The sequence below is a fragment of the Micropterus salmoides genome, unplaced genomic scaffold (assembly GCF_014851395.1).
Source record: "Micropterus salmoides isolate LMB-PRFRI ecotype aquatic unplaced genomic scaffold, ASM1485139v1 Ms_hic_scaffold_14, whole genome shotgun sequence".
NCBI lineage: Eukaryota > Metazoa > Chordata > Actinopteri > Centrarchiformes > Centrarchidae > Micropterus > Micropterus salmoides.
In genome coordinates this window covers 6,408,322-6,428,597 of record NW_024040485.1, presented here as the reverse complement: position 1 = coordinate 6,428,597, position 20,276 = coordinate 6,408,322, and the positions used below count along the sequence as shown (strand labels likewise).

Here is a 20,276-nt window from a genome sequence, read left to right as displayed (position 1 = left end):
AACCTCTTTACCAAGAAATCACATTTTTTTCTTCTGCCTGGGCCGTAATGAGAGAGCATTTATTACTCCCTGCAGAGAACCTTCACAGCCTCTCTCTGGTGGGCTTGCTCCACTCATCTTCAATGTAGAAACTGAAGGTCCTAATGGCCAAGATGAGGAGGCATTAGTGAAAGTCTAACCACTGTCTACACTCCTTTGTCCTTGCTTCATTTAGCATCAGCATCTAAAACAACCAGTAACTACAGTGCAGAGTGTTACTCTTTGTTTCTTTTGCTTTTTGTAGCATAAAGGGAACTACAAACCGCATCTCATTTTACAACCCTGTTGTAATATGATGAATAAATGTTACGTAAGATTGAACCCCACTGGGGAATCTGATACTCACACATTCACAAGAGAGAGACAAATAAAAACCAGTTGAAGAAAAACTAAACAAATAACCCTAAGACTTAAAACAAAATAAAACATTACCCACAAGAAACTAGAGCTAAAAGATGGACATGCTGGTCTGTGGTTACGTTTGCACTTTGTTGAATAATGGTTAGAATTCAACAAACAAAAAAGTCACAAAATACCCAAGCAGAATATTTAAGCAATGATCAAAAGCAATTTTCTGGGGGTCCACATTCTGTGGCAGTCTGGCAGATTTTGGTTTCAGTGGCCCATGTCCAGTCATTGATGCTGTACCCCTCAGATAAAAGCCTGAGAGCCCTAAGAGTTAGAAGAAACTGAGCTTTAACAACACAAAGCCGCTGTTTTCTACATTACATAGACACACAGACATCGCATCACTTTAAAGACCTCAGTATAGCCTACTGTGCTGTACCATTGTCTACACATTGAGTATGAGCGTGATACATCACAAACTTCTGCTCACATTTCAATAATTTCCTATTATATTTTGTACAGTCCATTCGCAATTTTCCTTACTTTCATTACAGTTTTCAAAGTCATTACTTTTATCATTATCACTACTACTAGTGACTACTGGTTCCTTGTTTTGACAGCTGAAGAAACAATGGTTAGTCAACAAAGTCAGACACTTTGCTTTGAGTGATAATTTGGTTTACTCTAATTGGTGTTTATAAATCAGTGCTGGCTTGAAAAAGGTGTGTGTGACATGATGCAGGATTTGTTAGTCTCAGGACTTGCTCTTTTCCAGGTTCAGCTCTTGGGTTTTCAGAGACTTGAATTGGTTTGGACTTGATATAAGGTGCATCAGAAAGTTTAGTGCTCTTTTTTGGGTATCAATTATTAGTGGAAACTGCCCTAATTCTTCCCTACACACATTTGTAGGAGACTTTCTTTGAATGTGTAGGATGTTTCTGCAGAATCCTGCATGTAGGGTCTCAATGGGATGCTTTTCCCATCTGTTGTAGCACTGATGACTGAGTGGACCCCAGACTTCACCGCCATGGAGAGCTTAATAACACTGTCAAATATTATACATCAGATTTTAATTAGGATACTTATATTTTATAATTTCTGTTAAATTGCATAGAGAGCTCTACAAGCTTTTTTTACAGAAGTTCCCTGACGCTGTAATTTGAAGGCCCAGGTGTAGTTCATTGTGTGATCTAGGGTGGTGTTACCTAGAGTGAAATGATGAATCTGTTTTCGTGGTATTTATTTTTTTCTAAGAGATCATGATATGAGTTTTTTGGGGGTTTACTGCCAGGGCCCAATTCTGGCAGTATAGTTCCAGGAGGTCTAGCTGCAGCTGTAGTCCCTATTTTGTGGGTGACAGCAGCACCAGGTCATCTGCAGAAAACAGAGACTTGACTAGCCCATTATCTCTCTCTCTCCCCAACCGGAGGCAGCTGGCGGCCCACCCTGAGTCTAGGTTCTATACAAGGTTTCCACCTGGTTTTCCAATATAGAAGTATTGCTTACATTAGACTAACTTGTTGGTTGAACAAGATCTTTCGGGTTACCCCAGTTGTAAGCTAGCTACCAATAAGCTAACTTACTGTGACTGCATGTTTTGTCTTTTAACTGGGATCTGTTACCAAAAAACTAGCATCACACATTAACATTGGTCTTTCTGTTAAGAATTGACAGATACTGTATTAATTACTTATACGGTACATTGTAAGTTGTGTCTATCATTATAAAAAAAATGCAACCTGTCTTGCACTAACCTGTAATTTGAACCTATGGCTGAACCATTTATTTCAGGTCAACACTAGCTTAATGTTGTAGTCAGCTACCAGTAAGCAAACATGTTGTGTTTTTTCACGTCTGTACACACTGTAGCCTTCAATTAATTGAGGTCAGTAGTTACCAGAAAAATAGCATAGCACATCAAAATACAGGTCTTTCTGTTTATGATTGTTATGCCTTATTAATTGTTAATACAGTGTATTGGTGGTTGTGGTGTTTAGCTAGGCCTTCGTTATATTACCATCAGTGCAAGTTGGTAGTAATGTGGTTATAGCTTCAGGGCTTTTAACGCATTTTAATTTCCATTAATTTACACTTACACACTATGCTAAAGCACTTAATAAAATGATGAAAATATTTGACTCGCTACACTTGACAGCACCATTTCATGATCACAGTGGCCCCCACTGCACATGTAGGTGGTTGTGTTTAACTAAATTAACTTACCATTAGAGTAACTTGGTGGTCTTTGTGTTTAATTAATTTTATCAGGTTGAGGCCGTTGTACAGCAGGTTTTCAAGGCAGCCATGGAAGTTCCTCTTGGAAACGGCCGGTTTCTGAGGCCCAAGGCTCTGGAATGCCCCTACACTGAGCTGTATGGAGACAAAAAACACACAGACATCTACAGAGGGTTGCATGCACATTAAATAATAGAATTACATTATGTAAACTCCCTTTATGTAATTTTGGGAATTCAATAATTGTACCTGTGATTTCCTGAAAAGTGTGTGGTGTAATGGGATAACACAATCATGTTTAAAGTGTGTGTGTGTAATGGGTTTTCCTGTATTTTGTCACACCTGCTCAACGTCCCAGTGGCTGAACTCTGCAGGGATTTGAACCCTCTCTGTGTGTTTGTCCACAGTGAGGTTGAGGTGAGAGCTGCGCCGCTCCACTGCTAAATGGTGCCAGTGCTGATCATCTAACAGGCTGCCGAGGGAAGCAAGACGTCGGGGTTCGGGGGATGAAGTCCTGCCTGGAAGAGAAAAGGTGGAGAGTGGTTAGAAAGAAGGAGGTAACAAGACGGAGTATAAAAATTTTATTTTCCTATCTCACTATGGAGATTGCATTATCTGACCTGGTGCTGAGGGAAATGAACACCCTGGCCAATAAAAGCTTCTTTATTGTGATGAATATTTAAATTTTCCCAGTATCCCACTGAAAGTATCACATCTAGGTCACCTTCTCTCATCTCATTATTGACTATAGAATATTTGCACAGTAGACTTTGACAACTGAAGCCAAATATGTGATAATCCCTACTGCAGAGGAAACATGGTGAGACATCATTAATGATAGATGAGCACCAGCCGGTCCAAATAAGTAGATCCATCCCCCCAAAGTACTGGAAGAGAAACTTTGTGTTTCTGCTGAGAGAAGGAACTGTACAAAGAGCTGAATACAGTCAACCATTAAAAATGTATTAGATTTTCTTCAGGGAGAGACAATTCCAACTTCAAAGAGAGAAACAGAGACAGTTTGGAAGATGATGGACAAATGTATCTTTGATATTTCAGCTCATTTTGCGAGAGTGTATATTTGACTGCGGCCTGAATGAGGAAAAACAACTTCATCCAAAGAAAGAGAAAGTTGAGATGTGGACCTTATAAAACAAGTCTGTCCTTTCAACACATTTATTGCAATGAGTTTTTGATTACAGTCTGGATGAGTGGAAAGAGACAGTGTTTTTCTCACCAGTTTTGATTGTCCAGGCCTTATAAATGTAGTGCAGTAAAACATTGACTTCCTGAATGTAGTGGAGTTGAATTATAAATTAGCATAAAATGGAAAGATTCATGTGAAATACTTCAAATCGTACTTAAGTGCAGTACAGTAAATGTACTGTGTATACTGTGGAATGTATAGTGGTTAGATGAAGAAAGTATTTCCGCAGCCAGATGGGGTTCCTGATGAGAGAAGAGCCATATGGTGATGATTCAGCATGGCAGCCTGACAACCTCTGATTTAACCCAATTTACACACACACACACACACACACACACACACACACACACACACACAGAGCTCTGTAAGCCATGCATCAAGCCTTGCAAAGTCCGGCCCTAACACATGCTACAGTGAATGGGTAACATCCATCATGGCGGTAACTAGACAGAGATGCAGCAGCAGAGAGTGTGAGCCAAGATTTAAACCAATCAGACGGCAGCTTGCGTGTCGTCCATCTCACCCAACCACAACCAATCTAAAGTTATCTCAGAGTTTAATTTGTCCTCCACTTTATACAGATGTTCTGTACCAATATATCTATAAGGTGACACACAAATTCAGTCAAATTTAGAAGAAACAAAATGTATTCTTGCTGAGAAAATAATTTCAACTGAAGATTCTTTTCAGTTGCTGTTAGATGGCACGGATGAAAACGTCATGGTCTTTGTCAGAAGTAATGTTTCTACATGCTACATTTTCATTTTTTCTGGAGATGTCAACAGTATACGCTTCTTAAACCTGCCATTTTTCCCTAATAAAGATAGATGTGGTTCTGCAAATAAACCTTATATATATACAGATTACACAGTGTGTTACACTTCATTGTAAAATATCTATGAACAAATGTCATTATCTGTCAGAAGCCATCAGTATCTGGTGTGTTGTACCTTGTCTGAGCAGCAGCTGTAGCTTTCCTCTCTCTAACTCCAGACTGAGGCTGCGTCCTCCCTCTCCCTCTGCGTGCAGCAGTGTCCCAGAATTCCTCAGGGTTTTAAACTTCAGTGAGATGACATCTCTGGACGTCCGCCTCGGCCCAGGACTCAACCTGTACACCAGACTGCTGCTGCCGCCGTCCAAGCTCACCACATCAGAGGCTGAAAGACAAAACAGAGATACTGTAGTCTGGACTTTATGGTCCTATCAGCCAGATACTATAGAAAATCCATGAAGCATTCAAATCAATATCTTAAAGGTTTTTAAACCATACCACCCCACCACAAAAAAAACTCCAACAAACACACATACATATCTGGATTAATAGTGTCACACAGTGTTTTATTAGCAGTGCACGGCGGGTGGCGACAAGAAATCTCTCAGGAAGAACTGGAACTGTATTCTGTTTAACATATTAAACATTACATACAGTTAATAAATAAAATTTTGCTCTAGTTAGGGATTTGGACTAAGATAGGTGATTGAAGAGTTTTAATACACTTACATTAGGTATGTAGAAATAATTCTGTACAGAATTTGGTGTTGAGCAAGGGCATGAAGAAAAGGAAATCACTGAGGGTTTAACATGTGTGAGATGTGCACATTTTTCCTTGTCCTTTCACATAGAGAGCAATTTTTACATTTTGTTTGAAAATATATAAATATATTCTGAATTTAATAACACGCACACCCATTTCAAAATGTCACTCTGCTGAAATTAATTCATTTCATTTGCTCCAAAATTGGATTTTATCCTGTTTTCATGAGTGATGAGAAAGCTTATTATAACTTGTTTTGTCACACATGGCAACAGCTACATGGCACCTTGTCATTTACATGATTGGGTGCTTAGCACTTGGACCAAGTTAGCAATAAAATGAGCACACATATTCTTGCTTACAAGACCTTGAAAGTGCACATGTGCTGCTGTGCATTTGGCCTACAGCCTTTGATAGCAAGCATTTTTTTCAGGATTGTTTATTTGTCTAACCCTAGGACTCCGGATGCAAACCCCAGTCTCTGGTGTCAAAGTCCTCATCTTTGTATGCCACCCATCCACCCTGACCCCCTGCCCACAAGTCAGCCAAAATAAATGAAAACCATTTAGTAATATATTAACTTTAAAACACAGGCTCTGTCTTTGTGTTTGTTAATAATAATAATAATAATAATAATAATAATAATAATAATAATGAATTAATAATGCTATACCCGAATGATCAACTGTAAGCAGGCCAGTGGTTCTGGGCTGGTCTCTCCCCTGTCCATATCTACTTGCAACAATAGGCATGGCTGCAGACGTTTTTTGTATTTTGCCATTTAAAAATGTGTGCAATTTATTTGTGACACACACTACATAAAACGATCTTTAATGTATTATCAAGACTTTAAACTCACTGAAACTGTGAGTTTAACGTCTTGATAGTATGAGGTTTGATTAAGTTGTCTGTGAAGGTTCTCAGTCATCCAGGTCATAGTTATGCAAAGAAGGTTAATGTCAAGGGCAACTGGACTTGGTTGAAGATACTAGAAGACGTTTCGTCCCTCATCCAAAGGACTTCTTCAGTTCTGAAATGACTAGTTGAGCCATGAGTTTGTGTAATTAAACAGCCACTACACAAATGCATAGCTCAACACAGAAGGGCTAAAGGCCCATTTATACTCCAGGTGGAAACCTTGTATAGACATGAATTTATACTTGCGCGTAGGTGTCTCCGTCATTCTGCGATTACACCCCCAAACGTTAGTCGGCAGTAGCGCTACAGCGTCCACTGTGTTGACTTTTGCCGGCCGAGCAGGCTAACTTCCAGTTTAGCCCTCCGCTAACGTAAATAGGGGTAAAATTGTATACGTGCTGCTGGTGTAGCCTTTTCAAATGTTACCGACAGAATGGATCACATGCTGATAGCGAAACGAGTCATTTCACTCGTGTTGGGATGGTCAAATATATTGATTCACTGTGTTACAGCCGCCGTTTTGGTTCACTAGTAAATGTCACTTCAAAGCGCAGGGTACTTCCGGTTGGCTCGGAGGCATTGCGAGGCTACCCAGCCGACCAATCACAGAGCTTACGGTCCACGTCGACTCGACGTGTAGTAGCCCTGTAGCCTATGCCGTCGATTTGACGCAGAAGTATAAATTGCACTTAACTCCTCAGGTCAAGACTCAGCAGTTTATTTACATCTGCAGGATAAAGGACACTCGTTTGAGGACCACCAGGTGCACATTTTAGACAGAGAAGATGGATGGTTTGAAAGAGGTGTCAAGGAAATCATTTACACCTGGACTGAGAAGCCGTCGTTGAACAGAGGAGGGGTCTACGCCACCACTTATCACCCAATGCTGTCCTTTCATCACTTCTCAGGAAACTAAACAAGCATTACCTCTTGGTCTCAGGTGAGGATGCCAACGATGGTCGTTCAGACTTGGCCATGGGTGTTTCTAACGACCATAACGACTGTCGTTACCACAGCCAGGAGCACTAACGAACCAGCGGTATTGACGATCCTGGCAAACAATCGCACAGAGGTTAAATAGCTGAGTTTCCCTGCTAGTCATTTCAGAACTGAAGAAGTCTCTTGGACGAGGGATGAAACGTCTTCTAGTATCTTCAACCAAGTCCAGTTGCCCTTGACTTTAACCTTCTTTGGGTAGAGTTATGATTAAGCAAAGAGTGAATGGATCCGATTAAGAAACTGTTTGAGTAGTAAAAATATTTTGTGAAACATGAAAAAACAGAAGAGAAATAAGTTATATATATGTGTATGTAGGTATAAACACAGTGTGATGTGGGTTTAATATCTCAAAACTGTTGTGAAATACATGAATCAAAACTGAAGCAATTAAACAAAATGTGTTTTCCGGCTTAGGGGAGAAAAGCATGAAACATGATGGTTACCAGTGATAATAACAGAGGTGAGAAATAAAACATATAGGTGGACTTAACAGTTGGCAGTACATCGTTGTGTTTCTTGAAATTAAATAAGAAAACACACACCATTTTTTGGTGAGGAAAGTGATGTAAACAGATAACACAACAGTTGGACATACTTAAAATAATAAGGTCATTCATTGTGAAAATTGTATGTACGGCACTTTAAATTATTAGAAAGTATTTAGAGGATACAGTACATCATTTTTATACTTAGAGCGGGTGTGAAAACCTTAGTTAAAACAGAAAGTCCTACTACACACACACGCACACACAATCAATTTCCCGGATGCCTGCCTTAAAACTTCAACATTATATGGTATTTTGGATTAAGTCTGTAGATTTACAGTAACTACATGCCTCTGCTGTTATGATGAGATTATTGTTCTACTGGGGGTAAATTGCAAAGAGTGGAAACAAACTACTTCTATGTACATTTACTGTTACTACTTTATTTAACAACGTGAAATGAATTGTTCTTCTACTTGAGTATTTCCATTTTCTGCTACTTTATACTTCTACTCCGTTACATTTAAAGAGAAAATTTGTAAATTTTACTGCACTACATTTAGAGGAATTACTTTGGGGATTAACATTTTGCATAGTTCAAACAAAAATCTTAATTTTAACAAATAATTTTAAAGTAAATGTATTAATTTCTTTAAACAAGTAAAGAAATCAGTGCGATTGGGTAATTTCAACCTGTAATAGAAGTCAAATAGTTTTATGAATTTTCCGTAGTTAAGTGACATTTATCTTCTTAAGCAGTGTACCTTATTATTTTGGAAATCGTTGAAATCGTGAAATAATCTAGCTAGACTGGCAGATTTCTTCTACTTATTTTGACAAAGAAGCACAATATCATATTAAATCCTGATCCACCCTGATCAGCTAATGTTAAAATGCTGCTTACTAATTGTTAATGCACTGTGGTATTGATACTTTTTCTTAATTAAAGGATCTGAATACTACCCCTACCACCACCATTCTTCTGATAATGCTTCACTCATTACTTTATTACTGTAAGGTATATTTGGATCTAGTAAGGTTAGGTCAGGTGTGCATGTCTGTGCTGCCATGGTGATACAGACCACCCTAACGTTAGTCAGCATCTGTCCATTCTTACAAAAGCCTGGAGAGTCTAGTCAGGCAGGTGAAAAAGAAAAGACTTACTGTAAGGACATCCATAGGTCTCCAGTCGGAGTCCGATCCTCCCGTTGGGGTTCCAGTCCAGAGGAATGAGGCGGAGGAAGCGAGCGATCGCCGGCTGCTGCAGCTTGTACTGAACCACACTGTCTGCATTACTGTTACCTGGAAAAGACTGAAAACACACAAACACAATGAAAATATTCTCACTGACTACATTTTACTTTTACACAGTACTTGAAGTTGATATATTTGTTTGTGATTTGTGATTTGGATAATAACACTGAGCACTGAAGTCAGGTTACATTTAAATATAGCACAAATTGTAACAGAGTTTCCAGAAAATCTGGAAAACAAAATTTTAATTACTCGGTGTTTCCATCCATTACTGTTATGTCAATATTAGAAGTTGGGTGCATCAAGGTAAACTGTTGGTGGCGTTATTCTCCAGTCGGTGCCATTAAACCATTTCAGAAGAAGAGGGCACAAAATCAAAATAAAAGAGCTCCAGTCAAACCTGAAATGGCGGAAAATCGATGAAAATATGGGATTTATGTTTGTTAATTAGAGGGAGGTGCAGTGTGCTTCGCTAAGCCTGTTTCCATTGCAATTGGTCGATGCACCAACTTGTCCACCTCAGCCAAGAGTAAAAACATTTTTTCAGCATTCCCATTCTGTTTTTTATGTGCAAAGTGACACTGAAATGACTAATGTGCAGAAAACTATTTGATTACTGACTCATTTTTCAAAACAAAAAATCTCTGGTTGCTGCAGCTCCTTTATGAGAATTTGCCTCAGTTTTCTGTAATCATAAATTCAATTTTGTTGGATTTTGGACTGTTGGTTGCACCAAACAAAGATTCTTTGAAACAGCTGATGTCATTAACCTGGGCTCAAGGAAAACAGGGTTGGAGATTTTGTAATATATCAGAATAATCAATATAACATACCTACAAATTTGACATGCGTCATTTTCAATATAATCCGGTGCATATTTGCATCTGACACTACCATGGTTGTACGGGTGTGTACAGTGTGCAAAGTACACTTTTTTACATGTAATTCTTCTGAATTAACAATGAACTTTTTCTCCAAAATCTGGTACATAAAGAGCGAACAGATCGGTGTTGTCTCCTCTCTGACTCTGGGCTGAATGCCTGATGGATGGCTCTTTTCATCTCTTTCCACCTCTCCCATCTGGCTATCCATCCTAATTACATCGCTCCCTTGAAGTTGACATTCAGGTTAACCGGCTCTCCCACTACTGAATAAAAGCTTTGACGCATAATTAACTTAATAATTCCTCTGTAATCATGAGAGAGTGGCATTCGATCTTATCATATGATGAAGAGAGATGCTGTGTAACTTACATTTCTGTGAGATCAGGTTGGTATATGCTGTATGTGAATAATTTGAGTGGCTGGGAGTGTTTAATTCGTTTCATAGGTCATGTGTCAGCGTTTTTAAACCAAGCAGCCAAACCGAGCTTTTATCATACTATTTACTTTTAGAAACACGACTTGAGTCTCCTAAACAGTTTGAAAAACAGAGAGAGGGGAAGAAACATCTGTTAACAATGTCAGGTGAAAAGTTTTTTTTTTTTTTTTTTATGTTGATATTAATGTGCAACTCATCCTTCACTCAAGATGTCTAACAGCTCATTTATTTCACATCCAAAGAAGGTTAAAGTCAAGGGCAACTGGAAGTCCAGCTGCCCTTGACTTTCTTTGAATAACTATGACCCGGATGACTGAGAACCTTCACAGTTCACATTTATTTCACAGTTTGTCCAAGTTACGAGCATTTAACTACACAAAACATTACAAAAGGGATGTGTATTTTTATCACTCCTCTCATCAGTCTATTCCTCTCTACGTTAAAGAGAAAGCAACAGGAAGAAGAAGAGAAAACCCCTGTGCTGGCCCTCTAAGCTGAAAGTTGATCCAACAGCTTTCTCCTCTAAGAGACCGTGAGCTCGACTGACTAATGCATAGAAGTTCCGTAACACTCTGAAATGTGACTGGGATTGAGAACAGTTTATGAAGGGAGTCAGATCGACACGTTTTTAAACTGTGGGAAGTCATTCTCTGCTCTCTTAGAGACGATCCTCAGTGCTGAGATTAGCTGGATTTGCTTAGCAACCGTCAGCGCATGTCGATGCATCAGTCGGTAGGTCCTTCAAACTTTGCTACGCTTTTGTTTTTCATGAGTTTTTCCTGACTTTATTGGCAAAACTCGTGTTACATATGACAGAAATACAGTCAGTGGAAAAGGAAGACGGGTTAGATTAAAGAGCAGCAGACCTTAGATGATCCAACTGCCAGATCAACCGGACCAGGCACCATGGCAGGTTATCGCTTAGAGAAGAGGAAAGAGAGCTGGGAGAGAGGCTGGCCACTGTTGTGCCCACCTCTTTACAGATACCTGACCCATCAACATCAAACCTTCTTTTCATTATACAACCTTTCATTAACTACCTGGTACCTTTTACCTTATATTCCCCTCCACATGAGGAAATTGCCTCGCCTCGACTTCTAATCAAAAGCTCCTCTCTGAACTGCTGTAACAGATGTAGTGTAATCCTGGATAAATGTCCACGCAAAAAATAAAAAAATCCCTGCGTTTGCTTCCTACACAAACAAGATCAAAACTACTTAGTATTCCTGTGGCTGTAGACTGAACCATGTTCCATCACTACAGTGGGACAAATACAAGTCCAACACGACACTTGTGTGACGGGAAAACACTGAAGGGGAGTTCTGTGTCTACCAGGAGGTGGGAGGTGACGCTTCACCGCTTCACCGCCTCTGCTGTCCTTCTGACTGATTTCATTAATCAGTTCTACAGGGACAAGCTGAGTTTGTGACATTACAGTTGAAAGCCACACTTACTTGTGATTGACTTGTGAAAATGTTTCTTTTTAACCCAAAGCCTGCAGCAGTTATCTTATCCTATACTATACAAATTAAACCAGAGAAGGAAAGACACTCTCCACACAAAGCATGAAGATACTGCCAGCAGCCGGCTAACTTAGCATAATATATAGACTGGGAAAAGGGGCAAACAGTTAACCTTGCTCCATCCAATGACGCCAAAATCTGACAGCACTTCTAAAGCTAATTAAAATGTCATATCTCAAATGTTTAGTGGGTTCAAAAACCAAGAAATACTTTGGCACCTTCCTTGAGTTGTGACGTCACAATGAAAACGCGTCATAAAGCTTGCCAAGCAGCTAGTGGGTCAGGCACGCCCTCAAACCAAGCTAGTCTGAGCGGAGGCCCTTTGGCTTGACTCGCGCCTTTGTTTGGGTTTTCATTGTAGAAATGTTGTACCTGTACCTGCTTCCAGGTACTTTTTCTCGTATCACCTCCGTCGAGGTTTCAAGCGAGCTGAGGGATACTAAAATGTAACGTGAAAACAGACAGTATGCTGATTGGTCAGAGAGAATATTCACTATTCACTGCATCATCATTGCAGCAACAACGGCAGAGGAAAACACAGCTGGAAGGTTTTCATACCGCTTATCTGTCTTTACATTCTGAGGAATGTTGAAATGTTTTAACTTAAAAAAGAGAAAGCTGTGTGGATCGCTGGTGTGTGTGTCGCATTGAACATTACGTCGCGGCAGTTGTGTGTGGCGTCGTTATGATGATCAGCTACGTACTATCTCTGGGTACTGTCTGCAACAGAAAACTGAGCAGGGCCGAGTAGAGTCGAGTCTATCGATTTGCGCTATGGAAGCATTTTTCGGCAAGGCAGCATAGATAGTCCTGATGGTAAGATGTGGAACAATGATGTTGTGTGGTTGTGGACTTGAGTAACTTATACCATCTGCTAGGTTACGGTCGCAGTCTGAAGCGGCTTTGATTTGGATCACACTACCTTGTTTTTACGACCGGCCCTTCTCTGTTTCTGATTGGCTAGTAATCCTTATCTGGGAACTGCGCATGAGCAACTCCAAACAAAGATTTTGTACAAGATGCATCACTCTGTAGCTCAAGAGCGGAGCGTACAACACATAGGGTGAAAAGAGGAGCTGCAGCAATATGAGTATGAGAAAAATATGGTGTTTTTTGAAAATTAAACCATGTAAACCTGTTCCGGTATAACCCCTAATTAAGATTTTGAACCTGAAAATGAGCATAATACCACCTCTTTAAATAAAACTGCTGACAAATAAAGTCAGACAGACAGACAGGTGTAGGTGTGTGCTTGTGAGTCTGATGGGAAAAGAAAGTTGAGCAGATTACTGTAGTTTGTGACACAAAAATTCGGCTCCTTCCAGTGAAAACATTACTTTATAATCAGTATTTAATTATGGCCATACAATTGAGACCAGTGAGAATAGCTAACATTTATACTGGTGCTGATGGGGATCCTAATAAAAACTGATTTTTCCAATAAATAGTTACAAAAATGTTTGTGTATGCTGTCAGTTATAGATCTTAGAAAGATCTGTGTGTGTGTGTGTGTGTAAGAGACGTCCTCTATCCCAGAAGAAACCTAAATTACAATGTAGCATATAGAGGACGCAAGTTATTTAGGATAATATGGCCGCGTGGTGAACCTATGAACTTAAGTCATATTTAAACAACTATGGCTTTGTGTTGTTGGCCAGAAAAATAGTAGTAAGACTTCTCTCTGTGTAAATGTATCCGATAGGCCTACAAGTACAATTTTGGCTGTATTATTTGTGTCCCCCTCAAAAATTGCTCTTGTGAAATTTTATGTTTATTGTATAAAATTGCAAATTGTCGTCTTTACACTGTGGCTTTTGTAGAGATTATACAAATGAGATAAGACTGTTGCTATTGCTTTAATGTCTAATAACATGTAATAAAAAGCATCAGGAAAAATCTCTCTCCCATGAAACCTACAACACCACTTCAAGTCACCCATTTCTTCTCCTGTCTTTATTGTCACTCCTCAGTCCATAGGGATAAATCATTAACAGTATTCTGACAAAACTGAAACATAAAAAGGCAGTTTGAACATGTGCATAAAAAGCACCACAGCTTTGTATTTTGGTTCAGCAGACACACCGGGATTTTTCCTCATTGATTTTAGTGCTCCAGGCTGCACCACATGGTCTCATCAGGGGAAGTGAGGCTCAGCTGCTCTGTGTCCATCAACAGCACTTAAGTGTTTTGGCAACAGGTCCGCACAGTCAGCAGAGCTCTTTCATTGGTTCATTCATTATTAATGAAGAGTCAAAGGCTCCTGATGACTGTGATTATCTCGTCAGGATGGACTGATCCCTGCAGACCAGTGCTGCTAAACACCACATCCACTGTAAATATGACTGAGGCACTCCGGCAAAATGAGCTGGAATGAATCTGAGTGGTGTTCCTTTTTAACTCTATTACCTGATACTGTACCTACAGTAGTGTTTGTGTTTCTTGTGTAACTGTAAAGTGGTACTGTCTCACACCACCAGGAGCCTCTGTTCAACAAATTTTTAATGGTTAAATATTAATGTACTTTAAATTTTCTTCTTTTTGGCCCTATCTAATTTGTACTGTTAAACTATGAAAAATTAAATGTTTTTCACAGCTATGTCATACCTATAAGGTCTTCCTGCTAGTGTTAGTTAAAAGTTAAAAGACATTAGATTCAAGTTAGTAGGATAGTAAATTCATGGTCTGTAATAAGATTAAAATGATCATACATCCATTATTTATACTTTATACCATAGATACTTGCTGCCGGCCTGAAACATTAGAAAATGTGAGAATTGTAGCTTAAGTGCTGTAAGTAACTCAAATAGGGTATGCATTCTCCAGAGAAAGTCATGTTTCCTGTACATTTGTTAATTTGAAAGCGCTGTTTGAGTCTGAGCAACCACTTGACGGCACTACCTGTAATAATCACTTGTGATTTACTTCAGTATTCACTCATCATTGAACTGTTACACTGTCTTCATCTTGATAATATATATATTTTTTTTTTACAATAAGCTGGTTTGGTACAGTTTAGTTTTCTGCAGTATGGACTCACCCCTATACTGTCCTCCTGCCGGTACTGTTTCCAGTTGTGTCCCGTGTCGCTGAACATCAGCAAGTATGATGTCAGCCAATCAGAGCTGCCGTAGCGGCCCTGGGTGGCAACAGCTGTGATCATGGTCCGCTCACCCAGGTCAACCTCCAACCACTGATACCTGTCTGAGGTGAGAGGAGACCAACCTCCAGCTCCTGCAGAGAGAGAGAAAATCAAATCAAATATTAATTTATTTTATTTCAGTCTACAAGGTAAAAGATGCAATAGGCTTTTGAGTCACATGCTAATTGTTGTGAAACACTTAAAGCAGTTTAAAACTGACTTCAATGCATTAATTAAGTGGTTTGACATTTGTCTTTGGACTGAGATTTTTGTTTCTTTGAGATAATGTGATGCTTTGTAGCAGTGCTTCTGGATGACAGACTTTCTTACTTTGTTAGTCACTTTCTCACAAATCAACCATTACAATTACTGAATACTATTAGTCATCATACAATGCAGTAAAAATCAATGTAGCTCTTTACTTGCTACACACACACAAAATGTATTAATAAGATAAATATAATAAATGAGAATAATAACAAAATACTAGGTAAATGAATACAACAATTACTTCCTGTTCAATAAGACTGTATATAATATGAATAAGACAATGCTAACATGCTAATGTTTAGTAGGTGATATGTATACCTTGTGATATGTATACTTAGCATGCTAACATTTGCTAATTAGCACAGGAAACAAAGTACAACAACGGTTAATGGGAATTAGTTCAGTACCTATCTGTATGTAAATGTGTAGTATCTGTGTTATGGAGACACAAATTGTGTACACTGTGGAAATTATTTTCCATAATCAATCAATAATTCAGTCTGTCTGTGTGTCTGTCTATCTGGCCATAAACCAAAGTTAGGGGGTCACTAGAGGAAAACTCAGAGGATAACCAAAGTTATTGTTAATCCTGGAGGGCATGTGAATCACTTTACAAAATGCATTCCCAGTAGTTGATGAAATATTTCAGTTTGGACCCACAGACCAGATAGAAGCATGTGGTGTTTCTTGATGATTTGATGTTTAAAGATTTTCTATTCTGAAATGTCCTGACATCCTCACGGCGAGACACTTGCATCTTCTTTGACCTCATTGCTGAAATGTTTTACTGGATTTAGTTCATGACAAACAATTTTACACCACAAATTATTGTGTAGCCCTTCACTACAGTTCCAAAACAAAACATAATCAATGAGAGGTTGCGGAGCCATGCATTGATTTGTTGCACAGAATGCCAGACCATTTGCATCGTCTTCCAAATATAGCATTGCTAAGAGGCTGTGGCGTGATCTATTGATTAGTTTTACAGTTTGCTTACAGGTCTGGATCCTTTGCTATATAGAACATCATCAATAGGAGGCTGTGGTGCCAGGAATTGATTAGTATTACAGTACCCCTGCAGGTTTGTTTTCTTTCCTGTATTACATCTCACCAACCAAGAGCAGTGTTGTAACATATTGATCGGTTGTATTCTAGGTCAATAGGCTGGGAAAAATAAAAAGAGGGTTTGATGAAACACGCTGATAATTAATTAAAAAGTGCAGTTTGTTATTGGCTTGGAGCAATACTATGCATTTTGTGTATAGTCTTACCTAATTACACATTATGCTATTAACAATATGTCTTATTTCACCATCAGTAAAGGCTGTGCTGTTATTGATTAGCCGTATACAAGCTCATTGTCCGTGTTTTCAGATACAGAGACTACTGTTACAAGAGAAAAGAGCCACGGTGCTTGTGTGGGGGTGTGTGTTGGAAAGTGCTTTGTCAGGCCAAGTGACGCCTCAGAGCTCAAACACCAGATGGACGATTTTGAAGGAGGAGGCTGCTGACCAGTGTCCCACTGAGCACACATACACAAATAAATAACAAAAGCACAGGACAAACAGCATAAATACAGAAGTAGAGAGAGAGGAAGGGGTGACCACACACACACACACACACACATATTGGGAGTCAACGGGCTCTTGGGAAGCATTAAAAGAACAAACAGACAACAAACTGTGTAATGTCCTCACATTACTGTGCTGTTGTCTGCTTTTTGTGGTAGCAGCACGAAGCGTTTTAAAACTAACCTACAAACATAATTTATGCTAAGCCTCCAGAGGACAGCACTGAGCTGTTAAATTGTTGTATAGGAGCTGAAGTTAGAATTGAAGTCCATGTTATGCCCATAGGTCTATAAACCCTTTTTGCTACACAAATCCATCACAAAAGAATCAGCTGTAAGACATTTCTGTTATTTGTGTGGTCCTGCAGTCGGCCAAATGGCCAATGACATATGGGCCCAATAAACTGGGATCACCAGGAAGTATATGCACTGAACATAGATCAACTGGTTAATTGAGAGTCTCACCTTTGAGCTCAGCTTCCTCTTCACCGTGATTCCCAAGTCCGATGTATCCATCAGTTCTGATAATGAACTGTTAATCTCAGAATCTTACACCACTTAGACCCCAATGTATTTGACTTCCCACATGCGGGACTGCCACTAACTCCCAACCTGAAATTTTTCAGAGTTGGAGATGCTGAAACGGTTCATTGATTAAATCGATAAAATCCATTGATAAAATAAATCAACACAAATTCTTTGCTTCAACGCTTCGTTTAATCCATATAACTATACAGCACACTGTTTCGCACAGACGTTTATTACTGTCGCACATTGCGCTTACGCTGTGAACACGGCGTGATTATGATGGCGCTGTTTGCAAAGTGGAGGAAGAGAAAGAAAATAGCGAGGGACAAAGAAGAAAGTGTCCAAAGGATGGGATTATTTCAAACTAATGAAAACAATAACTTTCTAATGTTGTTAAAACGAAACTTATGTCGCCTCGGCAACAGCACGACGGCACATGATCAGAAAGCAGCGGACCACAGACAAGGTAACAGTAACAGCAACTTTAGCATTTAACTGAAATCATGATTGATTGTTGAGTTGAAGGCTAGCCAAAGTAAGCTGCAGTCCTCAGCTGAAAATGTCCACACGTGCGTTTGTTGTTCTCCTTTTTGGGCCGTGATTTGTAACCGCACAGTCATGAGTTAACTGGGTGTCGGGGAGCTGCACCTTTTAACTCACCTGCAGCTCTCTCTGTAGCTCAGACAATCCCTGCTACCCAGCTAATCCATCCTTTCAACCATATTCTTTATCTTTATAATTGCTAGCTTTATAATTACAAACAGCTGTTTCGTGTGCAGGATCGCTCATTTCCCGTTTCACATTTCACATTTGTTTTCAAAACGTGGTTTGGAAACCAGCGTCGGGTGACACAGCCTCTGTCAGCTCGTGTAGTGCGTGACGCCCTGTCACCGATGAGCACGAGCATTTAGTATAACTTGGATAGCACTCAGGTGATGGTTGTGTTTGTAAAGTAGCTGTCTGGTTGTTGGTCTGTTGATGTCCTTGGTCTGATGTTTGCTGTATGACACACTATGAATTTCCGATCACCTATAAACGTGCACAGCGGAGCCAATCCCAGCTGACATCAGGCGAAAGGGTACACCCTGGACAGTTCGCCAGTCCATCGCAGGGTTATACAAGCACAAAACCCTGTATTCTCACAGTAACTGCCAGAAGATGCTCCAGGATACAAGGTCATAAGCTTTTTCCAAGCCTTTGGACAAACTGGGCACTCTGCAGTGCTTTTGCAATCTTCATGAGTTGCTCCATTGTAGTACGACCAGGACAGCACTTGAATATGTCCTCCTGAATCTGACATTTGTGAGTCAACTCGAGCCTCCTTTCCAGTACCCTAGCACTGCCCAGCTTTCCCAGGACACTGAGAAGTGTCAAGCATTGTTCATACTTTGCAGCCGCTTCTTATTACAAGCAGGGGTCTGCATACGTACACATGTTGAACACATACGCCCTAAAAAAGATGGTGACGTCCTGACGTCCTAATAAGAAGAGCTCAAGAGGCAGATGTACGCTGTCCAGCCTTGGTTGCGGCAACCATGTATCAGTCTTCATTCCACAACAATCCCTCACAGACTCACACCCTTGAGAGATTCCCACAAGACAAATAGCAAATAACTGCAATGTCAATAACTGTTCATGTCTCTATGTTTCCTGAGGCTCTCTTCTCTCTTCTCTATTCACTGCAGTAAAAACAATATGCCAGAAAGCAAACAAAACATTTAATAAATACATTTCAGGGTAAAATATTTCGTCCACTTGGGTAATGGAATCTAGGGGTAGCAGAAGGTCAGCTTTGTTGCACATGCACCTGTAGTAATTATTCTTGAGATTGATATTTAATTTGGTATTTTGATTGTGGTTAAATCCATCTAAACCTTTCAATTGTGTCTTGAAGTTATACAAGTTGCTTCCCACCATGAGGAAAATGAACCGTTTCAGTATTTCCATATTTTCTTTACAAGTCAAAAATGCTTCTGAACAATGTATGGTGGCAGGTTGAGGAGAAAAGCTCAGCAGCGTCGGTCTTGTGGCTGGTGGAGTCAGATCTGGCTGAAGGGCAAAGCTAATAAGCACTTTACTAACAGACGTGTCCACTGACAGAAAAAGATACTCTGAGCTTTAATCATGAAAATCAGACTTGGGAAGAAAGAAAAAGATGTGATGGAACCGACTAAGAAACAGAGGGGCGTTACAAAGATTTACTTTGTCCATCCTGTCAGATATAAATGAAACAGTAGTGAGCTGACAGTCTGAATATTTCCTGTCACGGCTGTCATTTTACATCTAAGTGGTTTTCCTGGTTTCTTTCTCCCCTGGTGTCTGTCAGGGAATCGACTATAACTGTCCACTGAGAAATGCACTCATAGTTAATGACAGTCAAGAGTGTGACATCAGTGTTCTGCCAGCCAATTAGAACCCAAACTCTCTGCCAGTGGCAACTTAAAGCTCATTATCTTTGCCTACACTTAAGTAGCTTTTTTTTTGTAAATTTAGTTAAACAGGCTACTGTGGTGTAAAGGCTCAGTTAAATTGGATTTTACCACACCAATTACAACAATAGTGTTATATGTGACAGAGTGGTGCTGTATGATTAATGCCAAGTAGTTGGCTAAACTAGCAAACAAAAAAACCCCACAAGCAACTGTTGAATCATTATGAGCCAACTTTTACAACCACACAACTGTTCCATGCTGTATTTCTCATCCATTTTTTCCTCCCTGTTGAATTAATTTCTTCCTGTTAATCTGTCCTGCAAATTTGTAGACTTCATCATTTATAAATTATGTTTTGTATTTCACAACAAAGTGTAAAAAAAGAAATAGGAACTTGCCCTCTACCCTCTAACCCCCGTTGCTTTACTGCCATCATACTGCCATCATACTGAGTGTATGTCTTCTTCTGTGTTT

General features: G+C 39.6%; 1 protein-coding gene across 2 annotated transcripts in view; it reads right to left on the bottom strand.

The window, feature by feature from the left end:
• Positions 1 to 20,276, bottom strand: part of LOC119901722 (contactin-associated protein-like 4) — a 120,887-nt gene that overhangs the window by 55,701 nt on the left and 44,910 nt on the right. For both annotated transcript variants that reach the window (XM_038717341.1, XM_038717342.1), the window contains exons 3-7: positions 14,901 to 15,094; positions 8,931 to 9,078; positions 4,780 to 4,986; positions 2,965 to 3,140; positions 2,611 to 2,757 (exon numbers count right to left, since the gene is read on the bottom strand). In XM_038717341.1, coding sequence (XP_038573269.1) covers positions 2,611 to 2,757; positions 2,965 to 3,140; positions 4,780 to 4,986; positions 8,931 to 9,078; positions 14,901 to 15,094 — 872 coding nt within the window. The remainder of the gene's footprint in view (positions 1 to 2,610; positions 2,758 to 2,964; positions 3,141 to 4,779; positions 4,987 to 8,930; positions 9,079 to 14,900; positions 15,095 to 20,276) is intronic.